Raw genomic sequence first — 25,561 nt, 5'->3', positions numbered from 1 at the left:
CCACTGAATTATACCCCCAGCCATGTCCTCATTTTTGTGTTCCAAATATCTTCAATAAAGAACCACCACTCTTTATCATCTTGTTTCTGTCTGCCTGGTGTCTACTCCTTGAGAGAACTGCCCCTTCCTGTGCCATTCTGATGGGCCACCATTAGTGAGATTTCCATCACTAGGACAAGATACCCGAGATAATCGACTTACAAGGAGGAAAAGTTTATTTTGGCTCACAGCTTAGAGGTTTCAATGCATGGTCACTTGGCCCCATTGCTTGGAACCTGTGGCAAGGCAGGACTTTGTGGTGAGAGGGCACGGTAGAGGAAACTTGCCCATCTCATGGTGGTGATGAAGCAAAAAAACAAGAGAGGAAGGGGTGAGGGGTCTCAATATTCCCTTCAAATATATGTCCCCCACGACCTACCTTCCTTCCACCACCTCCCCGGAGAGCCAAGGCTGGTGACCAAACCTTTAGCCTGTAAGCATTTGAGAAATGCCTAAGATTCAAACAACGAAAGTTAAAACCAAAGGACCCCATTTCCCAGCCGCAGAGGACTCTGGTGCCTAGCTCAGCTAGGAGGATGCTTTTCCCCAGGGAACACTGAAACAGCGTTCAACTATTGAGACCCTGTCCCAGTTCTTCTCAAACACCTTATACGGTATCTAGTGTCTGTTTCCAAAATTTTTCTTTTCCCCCTACATTTTGGGCATTTGCCTTAACATCCTGTTGCTTACCACACAATCCTGGTTTGTAGAATGTACTACATTGTCCGTGTCCTCCATTTTCAAAGAACTATTCTTCAGTGTGATACCCAGGCCTGTCCCGAACAGGTGAGACACAGTGCTCCGACATTCTTGATAACGTAAGGGGCACAGGTATTCTTGCCTCAGAGTTAGCTGGGAGGAAGGTTAGCCACCTGTCCTCATCCATTTTCTGTTGCCAATAACAGTCATAGATTGGGTAAGTTGTAAGGAAAAGAAGATTTTGGCTCACATTTCTGGCCAAAAGCCAAGGGACCACATCTTGTGATGCCTTCTTGCTGCTGGAGTCCTGAGGCAGTGCAGGGTATCACGAGGAGTACCTGGGTGTGTGTCTCTGTGTGTGTGTCCCCTTTGGTCTCCTCTTCTTATAAAGCCACCAGCATTCAATCATGAGGGCTCCATCCTAAAGAGTTTGTCAAACGTAATCACATCCCAAAGGCCCTACCTCTAAACACCGTGTTAGATAAGTTCCCTCCCCTTTAGCACCCCACTGTGGGACGGTCTTAAGGGGAGGGAACCGTTTTTGAATCAGCAGACCACAGGCACTGGTACTCTCATCTGTCCTCTCTTTACAGAGGGCTGTCACATGATGGATTAGCAGCAAAGGATGGGAGAGGGCACAGCATACCCAGCACAGAGGTGGGGAGCCAACTTCGGGGACCTCGGCGGTGGAGTCCTGTCCCGCTCAAGGAACTGCCATGGGCTGCTCACGTCTGAAGTCTGCTTGGGCTCACTAACCACCTTCGTCCTGCTGTTTGGAGACACCGGGACTACAAAAGTAGACCCCCACAAGCGTGTGTAGACTACTCCTGTCCTTCTCTAATCGCTCCAACACGACCACCATCAAAATGAGCAAGAGTTGACTGGGCGCCCTGGCACAGGCTGTAATCCCAGTGGCTCAGGAGGCTGAGGCAGGAGGATCATGAGTTCAAAGCCAGCCTCAGCAAAAGTGAGGTGCTAAGCAACTCAGTGAGACCCTGTCTCTAAAAATAAGATACAAAACAAGGCTGGGCATGTGTCTCAGTGGTCGAGTGCCCATGAGTTCAATCCCTGGTACAAAAACATAAAATAAAATAAAATAAAATAAAATAAAACCAAGGAAGAGTCAAGCCTGAGGGGGCTGAAGGGAGCAAGCTCTCCACGCAGACCTGGCACAGGCTCATTGCTCCCAGGAAATCCGAGGCCAAGCCAGCCAGGCCCAGGCCCTTCCTGGCCGCCAGCCAGTTGTCATGGAGCTGAGTAAGGCCAGTCATGGGCCACACTGAGTGCTCCGATTTCAGTTCAGAACCATCCCAACGAGGCCCAGTCTCTGGTGTGCGATCCAGTCTGAACTTCACTGTCCAGACAGCATACATGGCTCCTCCCTGCAGGCCGGGCCACCTGTGCCAAGCCCAGGGAGGGACACTGCTGAGCCACCCAAGCTGGTCACTGTACCTTTCACTCCTGATGGCAGCACAGGTGGGTGGGGGCCAGGCCCAAGGCTGGCTAAGCTCCAAGGGCCAAAGACTAAGATGTTTTTCCCCTCAAATCTCTTCTCTCAAAGCAGCTACTGACAACACAGTGTGCTGGAAGGTGTAGAGGATCCAGAAGTCTCCCAGATGTTTGCTGGAATGTAAAATGGTGCAGACACAGGTCTGGCAATATCATTATTATTATTATTGTTGTGGTGTCACCTCTGATCTCAGTGTTCCCCTGCACAGGTCAACTTGAAAACTAAGAACGTCTCTTGCCAGCTCCCAGGACAGACTTGCACCACACGCACATACTTGTGCCCAGCCTTCTCTCCCCGCCCAGTTCTGATTTCCCCCAGGGCTGCTTTTAATTGCTGTCCAAGGCAGCAGGGCTGTCTTGAGTGCCTGGGTAGTGTTTAATAGCTGTTTGACTTTGATCACTTTCAACCTGATCAGGAATTTCCAGTGACTTCTGTCACTAGGACCAAGAACAGTGTGGTTTCCTCCTCAAACTGGAGACCTGCAGGATGGAATGAGCAGAGCCCTCCAGAAGTCCTGCTCTCCCTGGTCTAGCCTCGCCTCATTTCCCACCTCAATCCCAGTCAGAAGGCCCTGCCGCTCCTGAGTGCTTTCCTCTGCTCCCAAGAGTCCTCTGTGTCCCTTAGCTCCTGAAACCTGTCCATTCTGCAAAGCAGGGGACACTCCCAGTCCTCCATGACACCCCCCCCCCCACCAGTGGCCTCAGGCCCTTCTTGCAACCTCACAGGTTCTCTGCTACTCAGTGGCCTTAACTTTTGCTGCTTTGTGGGCCTCACCCCCTTCACACCTTGGACTTGCATCCCATCTGTCTGAAGCAGGCGGGGGGGGGGGGGGGGGGAAGCTGGGCAAGGGACCAAGTGCTACAGGACCTTCCCTTTCCTGGTCACCATGCAGTCCTGGGGTCACTGAACCCGCAAAGTATGTTTGAAATGAGTGTTTGAAACTTAAAGCAGAAATGTAAGAATGTTCACTTCTCAAGGGAATAAAAATGGTCTCATAAAAGCAGAAGACAAGCATTAAAATTCTTAATACACCTTTATACCACCATTTATCACATCTCTGTATGTAAGGTATGTTGACGACAAATTCACATCTTCATACATGTATTTTGTATAATGATGAGGGTCTCCTTCCACCATCCTTGCTATTCCCCTTCTCTCTTCTTTTCCCTCCCACCTCTATTCCCTATCTAGAGGAAGATTTTCCTCCCCTGCTCTCCCTCCCTACACCACTTTAAGTCACCCCCCTTATATCAGAGAAGACATTCGGTATTTGATTTTTGGGGATTGGCTAACTTCACTTGGCATAATCTTCTCTAATGCCATTCATTTCCCTGCAAATGCCATGATCTTATTATTTTTAATGCTGAGTAATATTCCATTGTGAATAAATGCCACATTTTTTAATCCATTCATCCATTGAAGGGCATCTAGGTTGGCTCCACAGTTTAGCCATTGAGAATTGTGCTGCTATAAACACTGATGTGGCTGTGTCCCTGTAGAATGCCGTTTTTAGGTCTTTTGTGTATAGTCCAAGAAGAGGAATAGCTGGGTCAAATGGTGGTTCCATTCCCAACTTTCCAAGGAATCTCCATAGTGCTTTCAAAAAAAAAAAAAAAAATCAATAAGAGTTCATGTATATGGCATAATTTGCCATGAACATACTTTATATACAGAGTTATAAAAATTGTGCTATGAATGGATAATTATGAATGTAATGTATTCCACTATTGTCATATATGAAATAATTTAAAAAAAAAAGCAGAAGAGATGTCAAAAATAGCTCCCCAAGTAATGGATAAGAGCAATGTTCCCACCAATGAGCCACCCCCCAAGAATGAGACTCGCTTGTACAGATTTTGAGACAGTTGATATAAATTCCTTTGAAATAACAAAGTTAATTACTAGGTTATCTCCTAAGGAGATATTACATAGTTTTAAATTCTGTTGAGTCCTTCTACCCTTTATAAAATAAAATTAAATTGCCATGTTTTAGCTATTGAACAAATTCAATAAAATGTAAAAGATATGACATTCGATCCTAATTTTCCAGCTAGCACTCAAAGTCACTCCTACACATGACTAATGACAAGAACCAGGGCCTACTTAACCCCTAAAACAATACAAGACCTAGCCACTGGGGGTTTTGTTGAAGGATGTGTTCCAGGACTGTTTAGGGTCTTGGTGTTCCTGAGTTCTCCCAGCGTGCCCGGAGCAGGTGGCCCTGAATGGCTGGCACTTCCACCAGGAGTCCCACTGGGTGCTCCTAAGAGGCTGGGAAACCTACCTGAGAAGCCATAGAGAGGAACAGAACACGGGCCCCCTAGTGTCCTTGTTGGTGGCAACAGTAGAGGGACCCCACCTGGGTGCTCAAAGGGAGAGCTCTCATCCAGTGGCCCTAGTATCTTCCCAAGAGAACCAGGAGGACTAGGAGAAGGCAGAAAGCCTCTGGTTCTACTCCCTGGGACATGAGGACCTGCACCTTACTTTTTTGCCCACCCAGGACAGAGGCATACGCTATCCTTACTGCTGCTCCATCAGCTGCCTCATCCAGCTGTTTATCCGATGCACAGCATGTGCTCCTCCAGCTCCTCCATTCCTTCCAGAGTTTTCTCAGCTTTCTAGAAGTCTGTAGACAGGCCAGCCCAGCAGGCCACCTGCTAACCTGAGCAATGACATAGTCTCAGTGGCCATGCAGCTAGAGGACATGACCTGGCTGAAATATAGCTCAGCAGTACATGGTTAAGAAAAGTAAAATGTAAATAACCAATTAAACTCCCGCGAGTTTATTTCTTCCTTGCTCTAGCACTTGCTGGGCCTCTGCATCTCCCGGGCCACTGCTGGCTCTCGGGGACGGATGCTGCCCTGTGCCGGCTGGTGGGAGGCAGACCTTTCAGGCCATGGCGCCTAATCCACTGGCTCCTGCAGACTCTGGCAGGTGGAGGCGAGAGGCTTCCCGTCGCAGTAGCTGGCGCTGTGCCCATCCAGCAGGTCTCCCTGAGCGGTGCCTTCGAGGCACGCGTACTTGAAAGCCGTGTTGTCCCACAGGCCTTTCCCTGCTAGTGTGGTCTGGAGAAGTTCTCGGATTCTTTGGTTTTCCTTGGAGGCAGACTTCCAAATAATCTCAAGCTCACCTTCCATTTCTCTGAGAAAAATACACAGATCAAAGAGGAATTTTAAAATAGCACAAGTTGGATATATTCACAGAGGCTTACGGACCTACAGTAGAAGGAACTCAAATGAAAGCAAGTTGAACATCAGAGAAGAGCACCCACTACGCTTCAGGGCCAGGGCAAAGGCTCAGGGCTCAGTGAAGCACCAGGCCCCCTGGAAACAGGGGGAAATAAAAACCAACCAAACAAACAAACAAAACGCCAAGGCACAGGCTTCAAAGGGATTTCTTATTTTTCTCCTCTAAGCTTTGCCTTTTTCTTGACTTTAGCTTCAAGGCACACATCCTCTGCTTCCTAAAGAGTTAACGTGAGCAATAAAATAGTAAAACAGAGCGTGCGCAGTGGCTGACCTAAGCTGGTCAGCTGCCACAGTGCACAGCCTGGCTGTGGGTTCCCACAGGGTGAGCCACGTAGGCCTCCCTGTGACCCCTCCTCTGCCTGTCCCCACTGTGGCCGAGCCAACACTCAGGGACTTTCACAGGAGGCAGCCATCCATAAAGCTGCTGATGGGCCCAGACACAGAGAGGTAGGATAAGGAGGGAACTGGAAGAGTGGGTCACATAACTGAGGACACAGAGACTGGGCTGGACCACACGCAGGAGGCTGAGTGCTCAGAGGAACCAAGACTTGTGGAAAACAAGGGGCAGCAAGACAAGGATCTGGGCAAGCTGCCATGAGGGGTGTCGGGAGATGGGGCAGAGGTATCCATGTGCCCACAGGGCAGACCTGCCGCCGTGGCACAGGGGGAAAAGAGCGGGCCTTTGCCTGGTGGGGGCGGGGGGCATGGAGCAGGCCTTGCCCAGAGTGCAGGGCTGGAGAGGCCAGGTGCCAGACTCAGCACCACTGTGCACAGAGCAAGGCACTGGGATTGAGGGAGGAGAGCGACACGCTGACCTGTCCAGAGTCGCTTCCCCGTATGAGCCATTGCTCCCCCCAAGCCCCATGCGGCTGGGAGTTCTGCAGAATTGATTAAACTATATCTAAAGAAATCCTAAGACTTCTATTTCCTCTCACAAATCACCCGTATATTCGATAGACTAGAGTAGTCATGTTCAAATGTCTGGCTGAACCCGAGAGAGAGAAAGAACAGGAACTTTCTTCAGGGGAAAAAAGATGACTATATTAAAATCAAGAGGAAGGCATCAAAATGTCACCATTGTTTTGAGAATAAAAGCTGATGCCCAAAACCCACATTTTTGTGGAAGGAAGAGGAGGTCTTGGGCCCATGGAAACTGAACACAACAGAAAGTCCCAGGACTTGTTCATCTCTCTCCTCACAAGTTTTTCTTCCTAAAAATACTTCCTAGGCAGGTCATGGAAGTATGGGAAGGACCCTCAAGGAAAGAAGGCTGGGTGGAAGATCTTCAGATCTTCAAAACAACCTGCTCTGAAAGGCTGACTCCCCTGGGGGGCCCACAGCCGCTGGCCTCTTCTCAAATGGACCTGGAGTTAGAGTTTACACTATCCCTTGGGATCAGGTATCTCCAGGCCCTGACTGGAATGAATCAAGACTGCCATGATGTTTTTGGGATAATAAGGGGAAAAATTCAATAGGGTGGATTAAATAATAAATTGGACATGGCTGAAGAGAGAATTAGTAAAAAGGATATTGAGCAGAAGAAACTATCCAGAATGCAGTTCAGAAAAACATATAAACATTATTTCATAATATATTATAAAAATATTATTAAATGTAATAATGGAATTGAGGATATATAATATATATGTGTGTGTGTGTGTGTGTGTATATATATATATATATATATATATACACACACACATATATATATACACATATATATATATTCCTTTTGGATTTAAAAAAAAAAAGTTACTATAGCCTATTTTAAAAATGAATAATAAAATAGTTCCAGGTTGGAAATATTCTCTGGAGTGAAAGAGAAGCAAAGGTCAATCTTCTCTGGAGAAAAACATCTTCAATCTAGACCCTCAGGATTTCACAGATTAAATTTAATCAAATATAAGTTCATAGTAAAAAAATTACTGTAGACAGAAGAAAATAAATGATCCAGTAGTCTCTTTCTCTCTATATATATATATATACATATATATAACCAGAGCAAATCAGTGTGTCGAAGTGATATCTACACTCTCATATTTATTGCAGCACTATTCACAACAGACAAGCTAGGGAATCAACCTAAATATATATCAACAGACAAATGGATAAAGAAAATGTGGAACATATACAACGGAATATTATTCATAAAAAATGAAATCTTATGGGGCTGGGGTTGTGGCTCAGTGGTAGAGCACTTGTCTAGCACATGCGGGGCCCTGAGTTCAATCCTCAGAGGCACCATATATAAATCAATAAAATAAAGATATTGTGTCCAACTACATCTAAAAAATAAATATTTTTTAAAAATGAAATCCTATCATTTCAGAGAATATGGATGAATTTAGAAAACATAATGCTAAGTGAAATAAGCTGGACACAGAAAGACAAATACCACATGATCTCACTCACATATGAAATCTAAAAAATTTAAACATAGAAATAGAGCAGAATGAGGGGTACCAAAGGTCGAAGAAGGGAGGGATCAAGAGAAAATGCTCAAGTGAGTACAAAGTCACAATTAGATAGAAGGAGTAAGTTCACCTCCACAAAACGTCTCCAGTGTTTCTTGATGTGTATGACTTTTTAGACAGGGGCCTCACTATGCTGCTCAGGCTGTCCCAGACTCCTGCCTTGGCCTGAGTAGCTGGGACTACAGGCACATGCCACTGCAGTGGGCTTCTCGGCTATTTCAGATCCACTGACAATATTTCCTCTATCCTATGTTTGAGGGATAAAAGTGTGGGTAGTGTGATACCCTCCAACCAAAGAGAACGAATTTCACTCGTAATTTTATGATCAGGATGTAACAAAAAGGGAATGACCAGAGACTTTAAGGTTCTCAGGAAATTTTTTAAAATCACAAAAGAAATAAAACAAATTAAATCTCTGAAGAAAGTGAAATAAAACAAAAATATCAAAGAGATGGAAAAGAGGAGGAAAAGGGAAAGGCAGTTAGAGGACTAGGCTGGAAGTCCAAGTCAACAGGGATTTTTAAAAGAGAATAAAGAAATGAAGGGCAGATAGAAATGAAGGCCAATGTTAAATCCAGATTAAACTGAAATGTAAAAACAAAACAGGCCTAGGGTTTTTTTCCAGAAAATTCTATGAAACACACACACACACACACACACACACACACACTTTCTATGAGTCGCTGGGAGGCCCACCTTCTCTGCTGCAGGGCTTCATCCAGGATCTCCTGCTTGTCCTGCAGCATCTGGTGGAGCTGCCGCATCTTCCACTGGTACTGGGCTTTCTTGCCGGCAAAGTGCTCTTGCTGCTCCAGCAGTTGGTGATTGATGTCCCCCAGTTTCAGTGCTGCCTGCTTCTTATACGCCTGGCGGGGAGGAGGGACTCAGTGAGCCAGAGGACACTGCCGGGGGCTGCGTTCCTACCTACTCCCTATACTCCTGGAGCCCCTAGGCTCTAGAGAAGGCTGATCTGGGAGGGCAAGTCTGCATCCTCAAAGTGAAAAAAGTGGTAAAAGAATTTCAAGTAAACGTAAACCAAATTTCTAGTGTATATTATGCCATGGTTTTTTAATATGCAACAATTAAAATTAAATATTAAGTACTGGCATCACAGAACAAATTGGCTGTTATTACAAATTAAACTTCTTTATTTTTTCCAGAACAACTTTCATCCCTTGTTCAACTGGTAATATAAGAATTAATGTCATGGCTGGGCTTGTGGTGCACCTGTAGTCCCAGCTCCTGGGGAAGCTGAGCCCAGGAGATCCAAGGCCAGTCTGGGCAATGAAGTGAAGCTTCAACTCATAAAAATATAATAAAGTTAAATTAAACTAAAGAAAGAAAGAGCTAATGTTGACACTGTCAGTATTATTAAGGAAAACCCATATATGAGCCTAATAAGGCCTGTCATTCTCTATTGTCAAACAAATGACAGTTAAGAGCCCGGATTCATTTATTTTCCCTCTTTCAATTGCATCGTATTGTATTTTAGATCTTCACATGCTCTCTGAGCATTTTTAAAACTATTGTCACAGGGACTCTGACACACAGTTCACATTGACTCAACATTTTAAACAAATTCTAATATTCTAATATTTATATACAGTTTAGTGCCTAATTTTTAATACTTCTAATGAAAGAAATTCTGATTTTATTAATGTCAAGTTTTCATATTTGTGATAAAAAATGTCTGTTATTTCTGCTTTAGGGATTAATGAGGCTTTCTTTGTAGAGAAGCTAAGATCAATTTTCACAACTGTTATTTATATATACATAAATATATCTTATTGATCATGTTGTTAAACCTTCTATGTCCTATTTATTTATTTTTAATCTTTTGACCAGTCTTAGACCAAGAGAAGTAGATAAAGATCTTATTACTATTTTAATTTATTATTTCCTAGAGTTTACACTTTATAGATTTGCTGCTGTGTTATTTAGTGTAAGTTATTCACAACGACAACATTATTAATTGTCGTCTTTAGCAGCTTATTTATTATTTTTCATTTTTTAATTATTTAGTATTTTTTTTATTTTTATTCATTCTGTGCTTTTGGCCTGAATTACATCTTGGCAGATGTAAAGAGTCAATGGCTGGGCTAGGGTAGCCCTCTGAGCCTCATGGAGCCTGTTCTCTGTCTCCCTCAATCCAAAGAACTTCTATTTGCAAAGCCAAGTGTCCTAGATCTTGTCATGGCCCCTAACTTCCAAGGTGAGGCCCTCACTTTTAGATGTAATGTTTTGCTGGGGTTTCCCCAGAGTCTGCCCTGCTTACGCTGGATCCTGCTCATGGTTTCTTCTCTGGGTGAGTTCTATTTATACAAGCCAGCTAATGTCGAGTTTTTCTTAGCTTGTGAATGTTCCAACATATTAAATGCCATCATCTATTTCTCCATGACCAGGCCTTCTTAAAATCATTGTCCTACAAGTATATGCACTTAAGTCTAAGGTCAAAGACCTTATTTCCTAGGCTTGGAGCTACACAACCTCACAGCACCTTCCCCTTCAAAATTCCAGGTCCCCTGCTCTCCTCCCTCTAGCCTCTAGCCTACTGGCCCTCTCCCTGGTCCTGCCCAACAGAAGCCAGGTTGTCTGGTGATGCTGTGCGGCAGGCAGGGAAGCTAGCAGTCAGAACACAGCCAGCAAGGATGGGAGCAGGGGTCCAGGGAGGGGTGGTCCAAGGCAGGAGCAAGGTACAATGAGGATGGCTTTCTTTGAGCAGAGAAACTGGAGGGCGCAATCAGATTAAGGCAAGAGAGGAGCAGGCCAATGCTGCTCTTTAACTGGACCAAGTAAAGCTGGAGTTGATGATAATGCTGGCTGGCAATCTAACAATAGAGCCTGGAGAGTTTTCCATCTTTTTTTTTTTTTTTTAAAAACAAACCACTATATAAAAATTTTTTTGTAGAGGAACCAAAGATGATAATTATTATTATGTTTTTTAGGGTACTAGGGATTGAACTAGGGGGCACTCAACCACTGAGCCACATCCCCAGCCCTATTTTGAATTTTATTTAGAGACAGGTCTCACTGAGTTGCTTAACACCTCAATTTTGCTGAGGCTGGCTTTGAACTTGTGACACCTCCTATCTCAGCTTCCCTGCCATTAGGATTACAGGTGTGTACCACCATCTCTGGCTCCAAAGATTATTTAATAACTAGAGGGGTACTATTTCTGCAAGCAAAACCTTATATTGCTTTACTCTGTGAATGATCAGACACACACATGCAAAATGAGTCATTTTCTTAAACACAGAAATCTACATGTAAGCCCCATTCCCCACGGAATCTCTGCAGTTAAAGGACCACTTACCTTGATTTTTTCCTCTAACTTTCCCAAGCGAATATTGCCTTTTATGATTGTATTCAGGACTCCGTGTTTTTCATTTTCTAAGCATTTAGTCTAAGGAGAAAGCAAAGACAAAACTAAATGAGCTCTCAGTTTTACAGAAAAATTAAAATAATAAAAGACTTTTGGGCTAAGGATGTAGCTCAGTGGTAAAGTGCTTGCCTAAGATGCATGAGGCCCTGGGTTCCACCTCAAGCACTGGAAAAAATAAATTATTTTGCAAACACTGCACTACTCCCAAGCAATCTCCATTTTGTGTTCTCCTATACACTCCCCCCCTTGACTCCATCTCCAGCTTCCCGCACTACTTGGGTGAGGACTGTGAGCAGAACTCAAGACACAGGCTGAGGAGGGGAAGAGCAGGGACCAGCATGTGGGATGCTTCTCATGGGCAGGAATAGAAGACCTAGGCCCCCCAGATGAGGGGGAAGGGTCGTAGGGGCGTCCAGAACGTATCTCTATCCTTGTGGAATATGCATGCCTTCAATCATGTCAAAGGAATAAGTACTAAGATGTAAAGTTGTAATGTGACTAATTTGATTCATTACAACAAAATTAAGGGTAATCATATGAATACACAATGCTGTTCTCCAAACCAAACATGACAAACCGTACATCCAAGAGGGATGTCATTTGAAGCTTAGTGATTTAGATTAATATCCAAATGGAGAATGAACTATCATATACCATTAACAATTTAATGGGCTGGGGTTGTGTCTCAGCGGTAGAGCACTTGCAGGGCACTGGGTTCAATCCTCAGCACTACATAAAACTAAAAATAAAGGTATTGTGTCCAACTGCAACTAAAAAACAAAATATTTTTTTAAAAAAGAAAACAATTTCAGTTGCTAAAATTAAAGAAAAAAAGTAAAGGTTAGCATTCCTTCTAGCCTAGTGATGACACAGTTTAATATTCCAGGAAAAAAAAAAAAAAAGACAGACACAGAAAGCTAAACAATTTGCCCGAGTCATGTTGAAATTCCACCCAATAAAAAATTAAGATGTCAGAACCTAAGGCCAGCAACTTCCCACAGAAACTTGATAAATGAAAGATGGTAAAATTACCTGGGGAATTTTAAAGTTATTTGGTGATCAGTGGATAATTTCAAAAGCAGAGTGGAAGCCTCCCCCTGCCTGAATGTGTACGGAGGGTCAGAGTGGGGTCTCTCACAAAGCCCAGGAAATGAGGGCGGGATAGGATGGAAGAACATGGTTGAGACCCTGGACAGGACAGAAGCCAGAAGCATCACCCCTGGGCCTGGGCTAGAGGAATGGTGCCTCCAGGAGAAAGAAGCCCATAGCCCAAGAGACACATGCCACCTGGGCCTGGTTATGCAGAACCCTGAGTATCCTGCCCAGATGTCCTGGCACCTCTCTCACACCTCCCTATGTGGACAACAGAGTCTTGGTGTACAATGAGGTCCCTGGTGATAGGTGGAAAGTCCAGGGACCTACATCCTATATTCTAGGAATCTGTGGTTCTGAAGGGTCTAAGGATTCTAAACTTGAACCTGCCTCAGGCTTTTATAAAGATCAAGGCAAAAAGAGAGAGCTCATTTTTATTAACACTCTGTTGGCTCAATTTATAACTTTTAAATATTTGGAGACGTAGTATTTGGTTTCCATTTGTATTTCTATGCCTGGCCCACAAAGATGAGGGGTTGGCCCCAGGGGGACCATTTGAAGGTCAGGAACGATCTTCACTTCACTCTGGAAGCCTATGATGCCCCATGGCCCAGTGGGAGGTTCGGAACCTGCATCCCAAGGACAGGGATTCCTGCATATCCTACAAACAAGATGGCTTTGCATCTATGGTAGCACTAATATATAGTGGGCAGGTCTCCAGGAACATGCTACATTAACAGGTTTGCTTGGCACTTTAATTTTCTAATAAGTTTTGGCTTTGCTCTTGATATTCCAGTGGGCAAGCCCAATGCACTCAAGAGAAAGGAAAGTGGGTACTCCAGTGGCGCTACAGAAAATATCACTTTGGTTGGGACAACAACTTTTCAGGAGGGGGACTATGAAATCAGAAGGTCTGAGTACTTTTAGGACTCCTGCCATGCTGTGTCAAACCAAACTGTTTTCTAGAAGACTCAGAAAGGACTTAGAATTCACCAGTAATGTACAACCAGACTTTCTATACTTCAATCAACTCTATTATCACTTTGAAAATGTTTTGTAACATTAAGTACAGATTGGTATCACAAGACTAATTAAATTAGCATTTCTTTTATTAAAAATAAAGATCACCATTTTTCCTCAAGAGCTGCCTACTACTTATACTTCCTCCTCTATATGCAAGGGATAAAAGCCAACATTCATTTTCCTGTGGAGGAACTTAACGTCTTTCTAACAAATAAATGGGACTGTGACATGTCCCAACAGACTTCCAGGTTTGCAGGATTCTGACTTTCTCAGAATTTCCTCTGGTTTCTTTTGTCATGGCATTCATTCAGCTATGACTTCTAATCTTATACTATCAGAGATGGCAACACTGCTTAAATATATATGCTTATACGTGTAGAAGCAATATGTGTTCGATGTAGGAAAAAACACATAAATGCAGATAAGTGAGAAGACTTTTTAAAAAAAAATCATCTGAAATTCTACTCTTTGGAGATAACTCACTGTCACAATTTAGAGTAAATCCTACAGATCTCTTTCAACGCATATGGCTTGGCATGACTTCTTCCTCTCACCACATAATCTGCAGCAGATATCTTTTGAAATCATTATGGAAATGCCTAAGATCATGCCCACACATGACTCTTGCTAGCTGTGTGGTCTCCATCACTTAGGACACCAATAATTGACTTAATTCCCTTCCTTGGGACTGGCATATTAGAAGTGGTGTGGGAAGAATCTCCCCTTTCAACTATGTCCATAGGAAGAGATATCTATGATTCTTTTTTTTTTTTAGATGTTGATGAATACCTTTATTTTATTTTATTCATTTATTTATATGTGGTGCTGACAATCGAACCCAATGACTTACACATGCTAGGCAAGTGCTCTACCACTGAGCCACAACCCAAGCCCAATTCTTTTTTTTTTCCTTCAGTGCTGGGGATTGAACCAGGGCTTCCCCCATACTTAGCACATGCACCACTAAGCTACACCTCCAGCCCTATGACTATGCTTCATCTTCAAACAGGGAAAATAATAGCACTACGAAGATAATATAATGCTACATGTGTAGGTATAATAAACACGAGATGACTTACTGCTCCTCCTTAGTTGCTTTCTAAAATAAAAATTGTCATTATTTTAAAACGTTTTTGTGGACTGGGGATGTGGATCAAGCGGTAATGTACTTGCCTCGCATGCGCCAGCGCTGGGTTCAATCCTCAGCACCACATAAAAATAAAATAAAGATGTTGTGTCCACCGAAAACTGAAAAATAAATACTAAAAAATTCTCTCTCTCTCTCTCCTCTCTCTTTAAAAAAAAAAGTTTTTGTTCATGGTTAAAAGATCAAATTTTGGGGCTGAGGTTGTAGTTCAGTGGTGGAGCACTTGCCTAGCACATGTGAGGCATTGGGTTCGATCCTCAGTACCACATTAAAAAAAAAACAGTAATAAATACAGTAAAGGTATTCTGTCCAACTACAATTAAAAAAAATTTAAAAAGATCAAATTGTAGAGAATTTGGAAATGTGCAGGTAAAATTTTAAAACATGAAGCTCTTTTACAGAAAGAGGCTTTTTAAAAAAAATTATTTTTTAGTTATAGGTGGACACAATGTCTTTATTTTATTTGTATGTGGTGCTTAGGATCAAACCCAGTGCCTCATGCATGGCAGGTGAGCGCTCTACTTCTGAGCCACAACCCCAGCCCCAGAAAGAGGCTTTTTTTAAAAAATATTTTTATTAGTTGTTAGATCTTTATTTTATTTATTTATATGTGGTGCTGAGAATAGAACCCAGTGTCTCACACATGCCAGGCAAGCACTCTACCACTGAGCCACAGCCCTGCTCAACATGAAGCTCTTTATGGATTAGTTTTTGGAAATACTCTTAAAGTCACGTTTGCACATAAACTTTAGTTTATTTTGCATTACTCTGAGGCAACTTACCAAACACATAAGACTGTCTCGTTCCTGTGTTATGTTCTCTGCTACCCCAACAAGATTCGCCAGGTTCTGGCGAGCAGACATTTCACTCCCCATGGCTTTTTCCACTTGCTTTTTGAGGATATCGATTTTCTTTTGGTATCTCCTGCAGAATTCCCCAAATGGGAGAATAAAAATTATCAGCCTGCAGGGCTAGGGCATAGCAAATATCTGTGTTATTAAAACAGCAAGCATGTTAACAGTTCAAGGCTATTCTTGGGGCTAGAGGTAGAGTGCTTTCCCAGCATGTTCATGGTCCTGGGTTTGATCCCCAGCAATGTGAAAAATTAAAAAAATAAATGCTGTTGTTCAGCAACCTAAATCTTCTACTATTGTAAGGTAAGATGATTTAATTTGAAACCATGCATAATTAATGACTCCAAATCAAGTTAATAGGACTCACAAAATGCCACCAATAAATAGGCTAATTAAATACTATTCTTTTAACTACTTGGCTCATGCTCTAAAAGAGACATTTTTTTTTTTCCTTTTCCTACGGTACTGAGATATGAACCCAGGGACTCATGCATGCCTGGCAGATGCTCTACTGGGAAATGTTAAGAAGCTCTACCAGTAAATGATTAGGAATGAACTTCTAGAAAGTCAAAGGTCTTAGGGTCATCATATGATTATCAACAACCACATCTGAACTCCAGACTTGAGAGATATGGTTAATGTTGGCCAACAGAAAAGCTTTCACTATACTTATATTCTGATATCCTATAATCTCAATTACTCTTCTCCATTTAATAGCAATGTAAAAGGAAAAGATAAAGGAAAGGAAATATTCTTTAGTTGTCTTTTTTTTTAATCTATTTTAAAAAAAAAATACAAGGAGAAAAAAATAAATCTATAAACCTATTTGATTTCTGTGTTTTTTCAAGTTCGGCCTCCAGTGCTTTGTTTCTAGCTGTCAAGTTGCTCTTCTCTAGAAGCAGGCTCTTTTTCTGCACTTGCAATCCTGTCAGCTTTTCCATCAGCTCTTCCAGCTCAGCACTCCCTCTCTCTTCTTCCTTCTTCAGTTGGCTGAAGACAAAAACATTACAGGCATGTATCCAGTGCACCAGCTAAAGTCAGGCGGTCACTGCCAGCCAGGTGATCAATAGCGGAGCCCCTGAGTGAGCGGCCTGGAGAACCTGAGCAGACTCACCTCCCCATCCTATGCCCTAGAGGGCCCAGGTCCAGCTGCTGGAGCAGAGGAGAGGGGGGATGGCTGGGAGCAAACTTCTTGGATAGGGAAGATCTAACCCCTCTTTCTGCTCACAGGTTGTGCTTTTACCTGGTATATGTACCATTCATACCTGTTTTTCCAGAAAAAAAATCCTAGACAGCTCAGTTTTCACATGGTTATAATTTCCAGGGGGAAAAAAATACTATTTCTAGAACAAATTTCATTTTGTCATAATGTAATTATAAACACATGCTTTTATAATAAAAGAAACAAAGAACAAATGGGACATTTGTCTTGAACACCAGCTTGGGTGCTGTCAAGTTTGTACAGAGGGTAACATGAGATAGGAGCTGCATACCTACCAAGTACAGCAGGGATACATAAGAATGTATGGTTTTCAGGATGGTCTAATAACTGGAACACATAAAATTCAGAACTCATTTTTTCATTAAAAACTAAGTTAACCATTATTTTTTGTATAAATCGTTGAACTGGATTAATAACAAAGGGTTAAAAAATAATTTTGAAAATACAGAGTTTTGCTTCCAGCCAGGAAAGTTACAGAGGCCAGATTTACCCTCCAGCTAAAAAACCAGGTGGAATAGAAGAAGCAACAGTTTACAGACTTTGGACAACTGGCACCATAGGACTGTGAAACCGAGATAAGGGAAACCAAGATGAGGGCCACAGTGGCTCCACCTCTGCCTCACAGCGTGGGAAAACTCAGAACTGGCACACCAGCTGGGGTGACTTGCCAGAGATCAAAGATCAGGGAGGTTAAGTGTCCAGGGCAGACGGGGGGCTTTTTCAGAGGGAGGAAGGCTCTGGAGATCTTTTGGGGACCACCACAAGTCTTTGGCTGAATACAGACCTACATTCATGTGAGAGGAAACTGTCCATTGGCTGAAGAAAGAGACACCAGAAATGAGGAAGCAGCACACAAGAAATAGTACCTGAACCCACCAAAGTGGAATACCACAGGCCATAAGGGACATCGGATAGGATCCTCAGAACACTACTGCCTTAAAAGTGCGGCTACACCAGTCCTAGACAAAAGGTTGTCTGGGCCCCTCCTAGCAAGAGTGGGCTTTGGATGAATTCTCTAGTAACTTTGGCATGCAACAAAAACAAAACACTATTTAAAACAAGGCAATAAATACGGCATTGACCCACAAAAACCTACACTATCTAGGATCCAATCAAGCAATAATATGAGAATATGGTCCCTGATTAGGAGGGAAGCAAAATTAAAAGAAGAGACCAAGAAGTGAGAGCGATGCTGGCACTGGCAAACAAGGTTTTCAACAGCTGTTATATATACATGCCCCATCTGTTTCAGAAATTAGAGAAAAAGAGCATGATGAGGAGAGAAATGGAAAATACAAAAAATACTCCAATGGTTCCTCCAGACAAGGGGAAAAAAAAAAAACATATATATATATATATATATATATATATATATATATATATATATATATATATATACACACACACATACATACACACACATGACATGATCAATGTGCTGGATACAAATAATAGCAGATTAAATAGCAAGAGAAAAGATCAATGAGCTTAGAGGCAGAACAATAAAAGCTATCCAATTAAAGCACAGACAAACAATGAGCACAGCACAGTGACTCCTGAGGGGTATTATCAAGCAGTCCCAGGGGAAGGGGGTAAAATACTCCCAAGTGTGATGAAAGATATAAGCCCACAGCCCCAAGAGGCTCAATGAATCTCAAACAGGATAAGGAAACCACACCAGGGCTGGGGCTGTAGCTCAGTGGTAGAGCGCTCGCCTCGCACTTATGAACACTGGGTTTGATCCTCAGCACCACATTAAAAAAACAAAATAAAGGTATTATGTCTGACTATAACTAAGAAAAAAGAAAGAAAGAAAGAAAGAAAGAAACCACATCAGCAAACATCCAAATTAAGTTTCTGAAAACTCATGATGAAGAACAATTCTTAAAAGAAGCCTGAGAGCCAGGCGTGGTGGTGCACACCTGCAGTCTCAGAAGATAGATATCTAAGCTTAGGAATTCCAGGTCAGCCTGGGCAACACAGTGAGAATCTGTGTCAAAACAGAACAGGGAAAAAAAAGAAAAACCCTGAGCAACCTTTTTCCACTCTGCCTACATTGGCATGCAGGGTTTCTCATTAATATTTAGAAAGACATTAAATCCTCACCTTTTTAACTCATTCACAATTGAAGTATGAACTTCCATGGCAATCTTTCCGTCCAAGTGTGCTTTAAGTTCCTGACATTTGGTCTCTAAACTCTCCAGCTGCTGTTTGTTTTCCTTCAGCTTCTTTTCCTGGCCCTGTGTTTTAGTTTCCAAGAGCATGAGTTGTTTAGTCAGCTTAGACACTGAAAAGCAAAAGAGAAGGACACAGACTCGACACAGGAGACTTAATAAAACACAGGTACTAATTAATTACTAGGAAACACTAATGTGAGACGGCTTACAAAATGATCTTTTAAAAATAATCTTTGGAGAGTTATAAATTAACCAAAGTCTTTCACATAGAAATCGCTTTCCGGGGCTGGGATTGTGGCTCAGTGGTAGAGCACTCGCCTAGCATGGGCGGGGCCCAGGTTCGATCCTCAGCACCACATAAAAATAAATAATAAATAGATAAAGGTATTGTGTTTTGTCCATCTACACCTAAAAAAAAAAATCATTAGGAAAAAAAAAAAAAGAAAGAAATCCCTTTCCCTGCCAGCCGCAGTAGTGCTCACCTATAATCCCAGATACTAGAAGGTTGTGGCAGGAGGGTCATTAGTCTGAGGCCACCTTTAGCAACTCAGCAAGACTCTGTCCCAAAATAAAAAATAAAAAGCGCTTGAGATATAGTTCAGTGGTGGAGCACCCCTGGGTTCAATCCCCAGTACTGAAAAGGGGGCGGGGGAGAAGAAGAAGAAGAAAGGAAAGATAGAAGAAAGAAATTACTTTCCCTACATTAAACATTCACTAAATATACAGTCAGCTCTCCATATCCATGGGTTCCACCATCACTGGACTCAACCAACTGTGGGTCACAAATATTCAGAACACGATCCAACATGGCGGCGGGTGTGGAGAGATCAAGTCTCTGACCTCTTCAGCTGCGTGGGCATAGGGAGTTGTAAACCATGTAAATGCTGTTTGCTCAGGATCACTAGGCAATGCTGAGCTGATGTGGATCTGGGGCGAACAGTCTGGGCCTCTCAGAACACACACTGAGCCCGGATCGGCTGAATTCAAGCTCCCGTTCGCCTGCTTCTCGCAGACAAACTGCTGTGACTCAGCACTGATCCATCCGGCTGAAACAACTGGTCGGCCCTTCTGCACCTGCCGAGGTTAATGCCAACTGAGCCTTCATAGGCGGTGGCCACAGGATTGATACAGGGCTTGGGAGACCAGGTCAGGATCCATCCGTTGCATTGGTCACCCGGCAAAGGGAACAAACTGTCGCCATTTGCATGGGATACCACCATGGCAGAGAACTGACGTCACCAGACTGCGGCGGAGGAGATAACTTCATTGAAACCAGCGGCGACAGGTGTGGAACCCCCTAGCCTTCCCTCTCCACACATCGGGGAAACCTTAAGGGCCCCTCCCAGCTCTCCCGTGAGCGCGATAGCCAGACCGAGGGAATCAGGAGTGGCGCGGGACCCTCGGCGTGGAACCCCCGGCTACGGCTCCCACCAGTGCTGACAGCTGAGGTCTCTTGCACCAGCTACCGGGGGCGTGGCTACAGGAGGGAAAGCAAAATTCGCTGAGGGTTCTCAGCCCCAAGCTCCACAAACTTAGGGTCTGAGGGATTGGCAAACAGGGAGAGTGTGCCCAGTCGTTCATGAAAACAGGGCTCCTGGGAGCAGCAGACCTGGCTGGCGTGTAGCCAATATTGTGGTGAGCGTCACCGGTGAGCGGGGCCTGGCTTGAGGAAAAGTGGGGAAGTGACTAGACACAAGAAAAGGCCCTAGGCACTCAGGATTGGAGACCCGCCCAGTCTGGGAGGAGGAGCTGCTGCACAGTGATTGGTTCCTGCGTATTGAGAGGAGAAGCTTGGCACGGTGAGCACAGCTCCACCTACTGGAAGAGAAGTTAATCAAACTCTAAGACTGCATTTATTCATTTTTTTTTAATTTGGTTTTTTTTTCATTTTCATTTTTTTTGTTTTCTAAATTAATTTTTAATTTTTAAATTTTTTATTTTTTTAAATATTTTTTAATTTTTTTAATTTTAATTTTTAATTATTTTTAAATTTTTTTTCTTTTCTATTTTTTTTTGTCTTTTCATTTCTTTTCAATTTCCTTATTCCCCCTTCCTTGAATTCTACCTGCTACTCTCATTCTCTTTAGTGACTTCTTCCCTTCCCTTCTAATACCTTTCCTCCCAAGCATCAAATAAATTTATAGGAGTAAACAGTAACTCAGCAGTCAAACAGAACAAGAAGTAACATGAGCAGCATGAAAAAGCAAGGAAGAAAAGGAGTACAAACAATGCAGGACAGCCTAAATATTCAGGAGGACCTAGAGGCATCAGAAAAATGGTCAAATAAAGAACTCAAGGAATACCTTAGACAGATGGAATGGAACCTTAAAGAGGATACGAGACAGCAAATTCAAACAGTGAAAGAGCACATTCAAAATGAATTACATAAACAGATAAAAGAAGAAATTAAGCATCTTTATCAGGAGATAGAGATTATAAAAAAAATCAAACAATAATTCTAGAAATGAAGGAAACTATAACCAAATTAAAAACTCAAATGAGAGTATCACTAACAAAGTGGAGCAAGTAGAAGCCAGAATGTCAGATAATGAAGATAAAATATATCATCTTGAAAAGAGTCTAGCCAACTCAGAAAGGCTGGTAAAAAATCATGAGAAAAATATCCAAGAGGTATAAAAAAAACCAAAACATAAAAAAACCAAACTTAAGAGTCATCGGGATAGAGGAAGGTACAGAGGTTCAAACCAAGGGAATGAGCAACCTGCTGAATGAAATAATTATAGAAAACTTTCCAGAAATAAAAAAGGAAACAGATATACAAATTATAAATGCATACAGGACACCGAGCATACAAAATCACAGTAGACCAACGCCAAGACACATTGTTATGAAGATATCCAATATACAGAACAAAGAGAAAATATTAAAAGCTACAAGAGAAAGGAGGCAGATTACATTCAGGGGTAAACCAATAAGGTTAACAACAGATTTTTCATTACAGATGCTGAAAGCGAGAAGATCCTGGAACAACGTATTTCAAACACTGAAAGACAATGGATGCCAACCAAGAATTTTGTATCCAGCAAAATTAAGCTTCAGGTACAACAACGAAATAAAAATCTTTCATGATAAACAAAAGTTAAAAGAATTTGCAGCCAGAAAACCAGCATTGCAAAGCATCTTGAGCAAAACACTACATGAGGAAGAAATGAAAAACAATAACCAAAACCAACAGTGGGAAGTGCCTCAGTAAAGACAGAGGGCGGGGGGGGGGGAAGCTAATCATGGAGAAACAAACTAAATTAAAAAAAAAAAAAGAAAAATAATCAAACATGGCTGGAAGTACAAACCATATATCAATAGTAACTCTAAACGTTAATGGCTTAAACTCTCCAATAAAGTGACATAGGCTGGTAACATGGATTAAAAAAACAAATCCAACAATATGCTGCCTCCAGGAGACACACCTGATTAGAAAAGACATACATAGGCTGAAGGTTTTGAAAGGTTGGGAAAAAATATACCCCGCACACGGTCCTCGTAAGCAAGCAGGGGTGGCCATCCTCATATCGAATAAAATCGACTTCAAGACTAAGTTAATCAAAAGGGATAAGGAAGGACAAAAATTATATACTGTTAAAAGGAACCATTCACCAACAAGACATAACAATTATCAATATTTATGCACCAAATAATGGTGCTTCGACGTTCATAAAACAAACTCTCCTCAAGTTCAAAAATCAAATAGACCACAACACAATAATTATGGGTGACTTCAACACACCTCTCTCACCATTGGACAGATCGTCCAAACAAAAGTTGAATAAAGAAACTATAGAACTCAATATCACAATGAATAACCTAGACTTAACTGACATATATAGAATATATCAACCATCATCAAGTGGATATACTTTTTTCTCAGCAGCACATGGATCCTTCTCAAAAACAGACCATATATTATGCCATAGGGCAACCCTCAGTAAATATAAAGGGGTGGAGATAATAACCATGCATTTTATCTGATCATAATGGAATGAAACTGGAAATCAACGATAAAAGAAGGAAGGAAAAATCCTATATCACATGGAAAATGAACAATATGTTACTGAATGATCAATGGGTTACAGAAGACATAAAGGAGGAAATAAAAAAATTCTTAGAGATAAATGAAAATACAGATACAACATACCAGAATCTATGGGACACATGAAAGCAGTTTTAAGAGGAAAATTCATTGCCTGGAAGTCATTCCTCAAAAAAAGAAAAAAACAATAAATAAATGAGCTCACACTTCATCTCAAAGCCCTAGAAAAGGAAGAGCAAAACAACAGCAAATGTAGCAGAAGGCAAGAAATAATTAAAATCAGAGCGGAAATCAACGAAATGGAAACAAAAGAAACTATTGAAAAAATTAACAAAACTAAAAGTTGGTTCTTCGAAAAAATAAATAAGATCGACAGACCCTTAGCCATGCTAACGAAGAGAAGAAGAGAGAGAACTCAAATTACAAACATACGGGATGAAAAAGGCAACATCACAACAGATACTACAGAAATATAGAAGATAATTAGGAATTATTTTGAAAACCTATATTCCAATAAAATAGAAGATAGTGAAGACATCGATAAATTTCTTAAGTCATATGATTTGCCCAGACTGAGTCAGGAGGATACACACAATTTGAACAGACCAATATCAATGGATGAAATAGAAGAAGCAATCAAAAGACTACCAACCAAGAAAAGACCAGGACCGGATGGGTATACAGCAGAGTTTTACAAAACCTTTAAAGAAGAATTAATACCAATACTTTTCAAGTTATTTCAGGAAATAGAAAAAGAGGGAGCTCTTCCCTCTTTATATCAAAGAATGCCAAATGTCTTCTTTGATATAATGAGAGCAGCTAAGAACAGAGCAGGGAGGAAGAGCAGGAGGAAAGGATTAACATTAAACAGAGACATGAGGTGGGAGGGAAAGGGAGAGAGAAGGAAAATTGCATGGAAATGGAAGGAGACCCTCATTGTTATACAAAATTACATATAAGAGGTTGTGAGGGGAATGGGAAAAAAAAACAAGGAGAGAAATGAATTACAGTAGATGGGGTAGAGAGAGAAGATGGGAGGGGAGGAGAGGGGAGATAGTAGAAGATAGGAAAGGTAGCAGAATACAACAGTTACTAATATGGCATTATGTAAAAATGTGGATGTGTAACTGATGTGATTCTACAATCTGTATTTGGGGTAAAAATGGGAGTTCATAACCCACTTGAATCTAATGTATGAAATATGATATGTCAAGAGCTCTGTAATGTTTTGAACAACCAATAAAAATAATTAAAAAAATATTCAGAACAAAATTAGATCTATACTGAACATATATAGTTTTTTCTTTATCACTACAATATAAACAAAACAGCACAGTAACTGTTTACATTATATTAGGTATGATAAGTAATTTAGGGAGGACTTAAAGTATACAGAAGAATTTGTGTAGGTTATGTGTTGATGCTGTACCATTTTCTATAGAGGACCCAAGCATTCATACATTTTGGTTATGTGTGTGTGTGTGTGTGTGTCTGTCTGTCTGTCTGTCTCTCTGTCTAGAACCAATCCCCTGCAGATGCTAAAATATTTTATTGGAAGTGACTATAATATTTAACAAGACATGAATCCAGTCTTCAAGGAATTGACTTTCCAAAGACTAAGTCTTAAACCATACATAGATTTGCAAATATATATCATGATGTTGTCTCTAAAACTGGAAGATTTTCAAGATTTTTAAGGATATCAAACACAGCCTAACTAAGCACTGAATTTTTTATTTTTTATTCTAAGTTTTTTTAAAAATTTTTTTTAGTTGTTGATGGACTTTATTGTCTTCATTTTTATGTGGTGCTGAGGATCAAACCCAGTGCCTCATGCATGCTAGGCGAGCACGCTACCACTAAGCCACAACCCCAGCCCCTCTTCTAAGTTTTTATAATTTATGCCCTATATAGAAAGTAAATCAGAAGTATTTCCATCCCATGTGATATGGTCATATATAATGAGATATTCCCTGGGCATCTGTTGAAAGCAGACCTTAGAAGTATGATAGAAAACACTGAGCTGATCAAAGGGAATGGGAAAATAATAGACAACTGGGTCAATCAGGAACCACATGGGCCGAAGGCTTGCCTGAATCATCAGATCAGAAGAATCATCACACAGGTACAATCCATTAAGTTTAAGAAAATTAAACTTGGTGAATAGAAAAGTAATTTCCCTATTATATCCATTTCTGAAAACAAAGCCAGGAGGCCCAGAAACACTCTTTCTTCCTGCTCAACGATGCCAGAGTAAACACAAGTATTGCCAGGCACACAGGTGGAGAGAGTCCTGCAGAGGACAGCCCTGTAGGGACTCTGAGAGATGCTCTTGTCTTTAAACATGGCCTAGTTGGCAGAAACACAAAATGTGGCACAGCAGCTTCTGTGCTAGCAGGCTGGTAAGGAGTTCTTCCTCATCTGCGGAAGGGAAGAGTCACTAAACCAGCATGTGCAGGAGGGCAAACAGGAGGAGGGGTTACAATGGCTCACTCAAGACACTTGTCTTTCAGCTTACTGTCCTATGTTATTCTTCCCTGGAAAATTAAGTCAAGGCAAAAGGAATCACTATTTTTTCCTGCTCATAAATTTGGTTTTAGTCAAAGCAGAAGAAATGACTCTTCCTTAACCTGGCTTACTTGCAA

The 25,561-nt window shown here is 41.7% G+C and overlaps 1 protein-coding gene across 1 annotated transcript in view; it reads right to left on the bottom strand.

Moving 5' to 3' along the window:
• Nucleotides 1–3,327: 3,327 nt before the first annotated feature.
• Cep89 (centrosomal protein 89) overlaps nucleotides 3,328–25,561 on the bottom strand; it is a 67,961-nt gene continuing 45,727 nt past the window's right edge. The window contains exons 14-19 of the mRNA XM_026391227.2: nucleotides 18,798–18,978; nucleotides 16,292–16,459; nucleotides 15,398–15,539; nucleotides 11,285–11,374; nucleotides 8,668–8,837; nucleotides 3,328–5,390 (exon numbers count right to left, since the gene is read on the bottom strand). Coding sequence (XP_026247012.2) covers nucleotides 5,153–5,390; nucleotides 8,668–8,837; nucleotides 11,285–11,374; nucleotides 15,398–15,539; nucleotides 16,292–16,459; nucleotides 18,798–18,978 — 989 coding nt within the window. The 3' untranslated portion in view covers nucleotides 3,328–5,152. The remainder of the gene's footprint in view (nucleotides 5,391–8,667; nucleotides 8,838–11,284; nucleotides 11,375–15,397; nucleotides 15,540–16,291; nucleotides 16,460–18,797; nucleotides 18,979–25,561) is intronic.

Source organism: Urocitellus parryii, chromosome 15, assembly GCF_045843805.1.
Source record: "Urocitellus parryii isolate mUroPar1 chromosome 15, mUroPar1.hap1, whole genome shotgun sequence".
Taxonomy (NCBI): Eukaryota; Metazoa; Chordata; class Mammalia; order Rodentia; family Sciuridae; genus Urocitellus; species Urocitellus parryii.
This window is presented reverse-complemented; position numbering and strand designations above follow the sequence as displayed.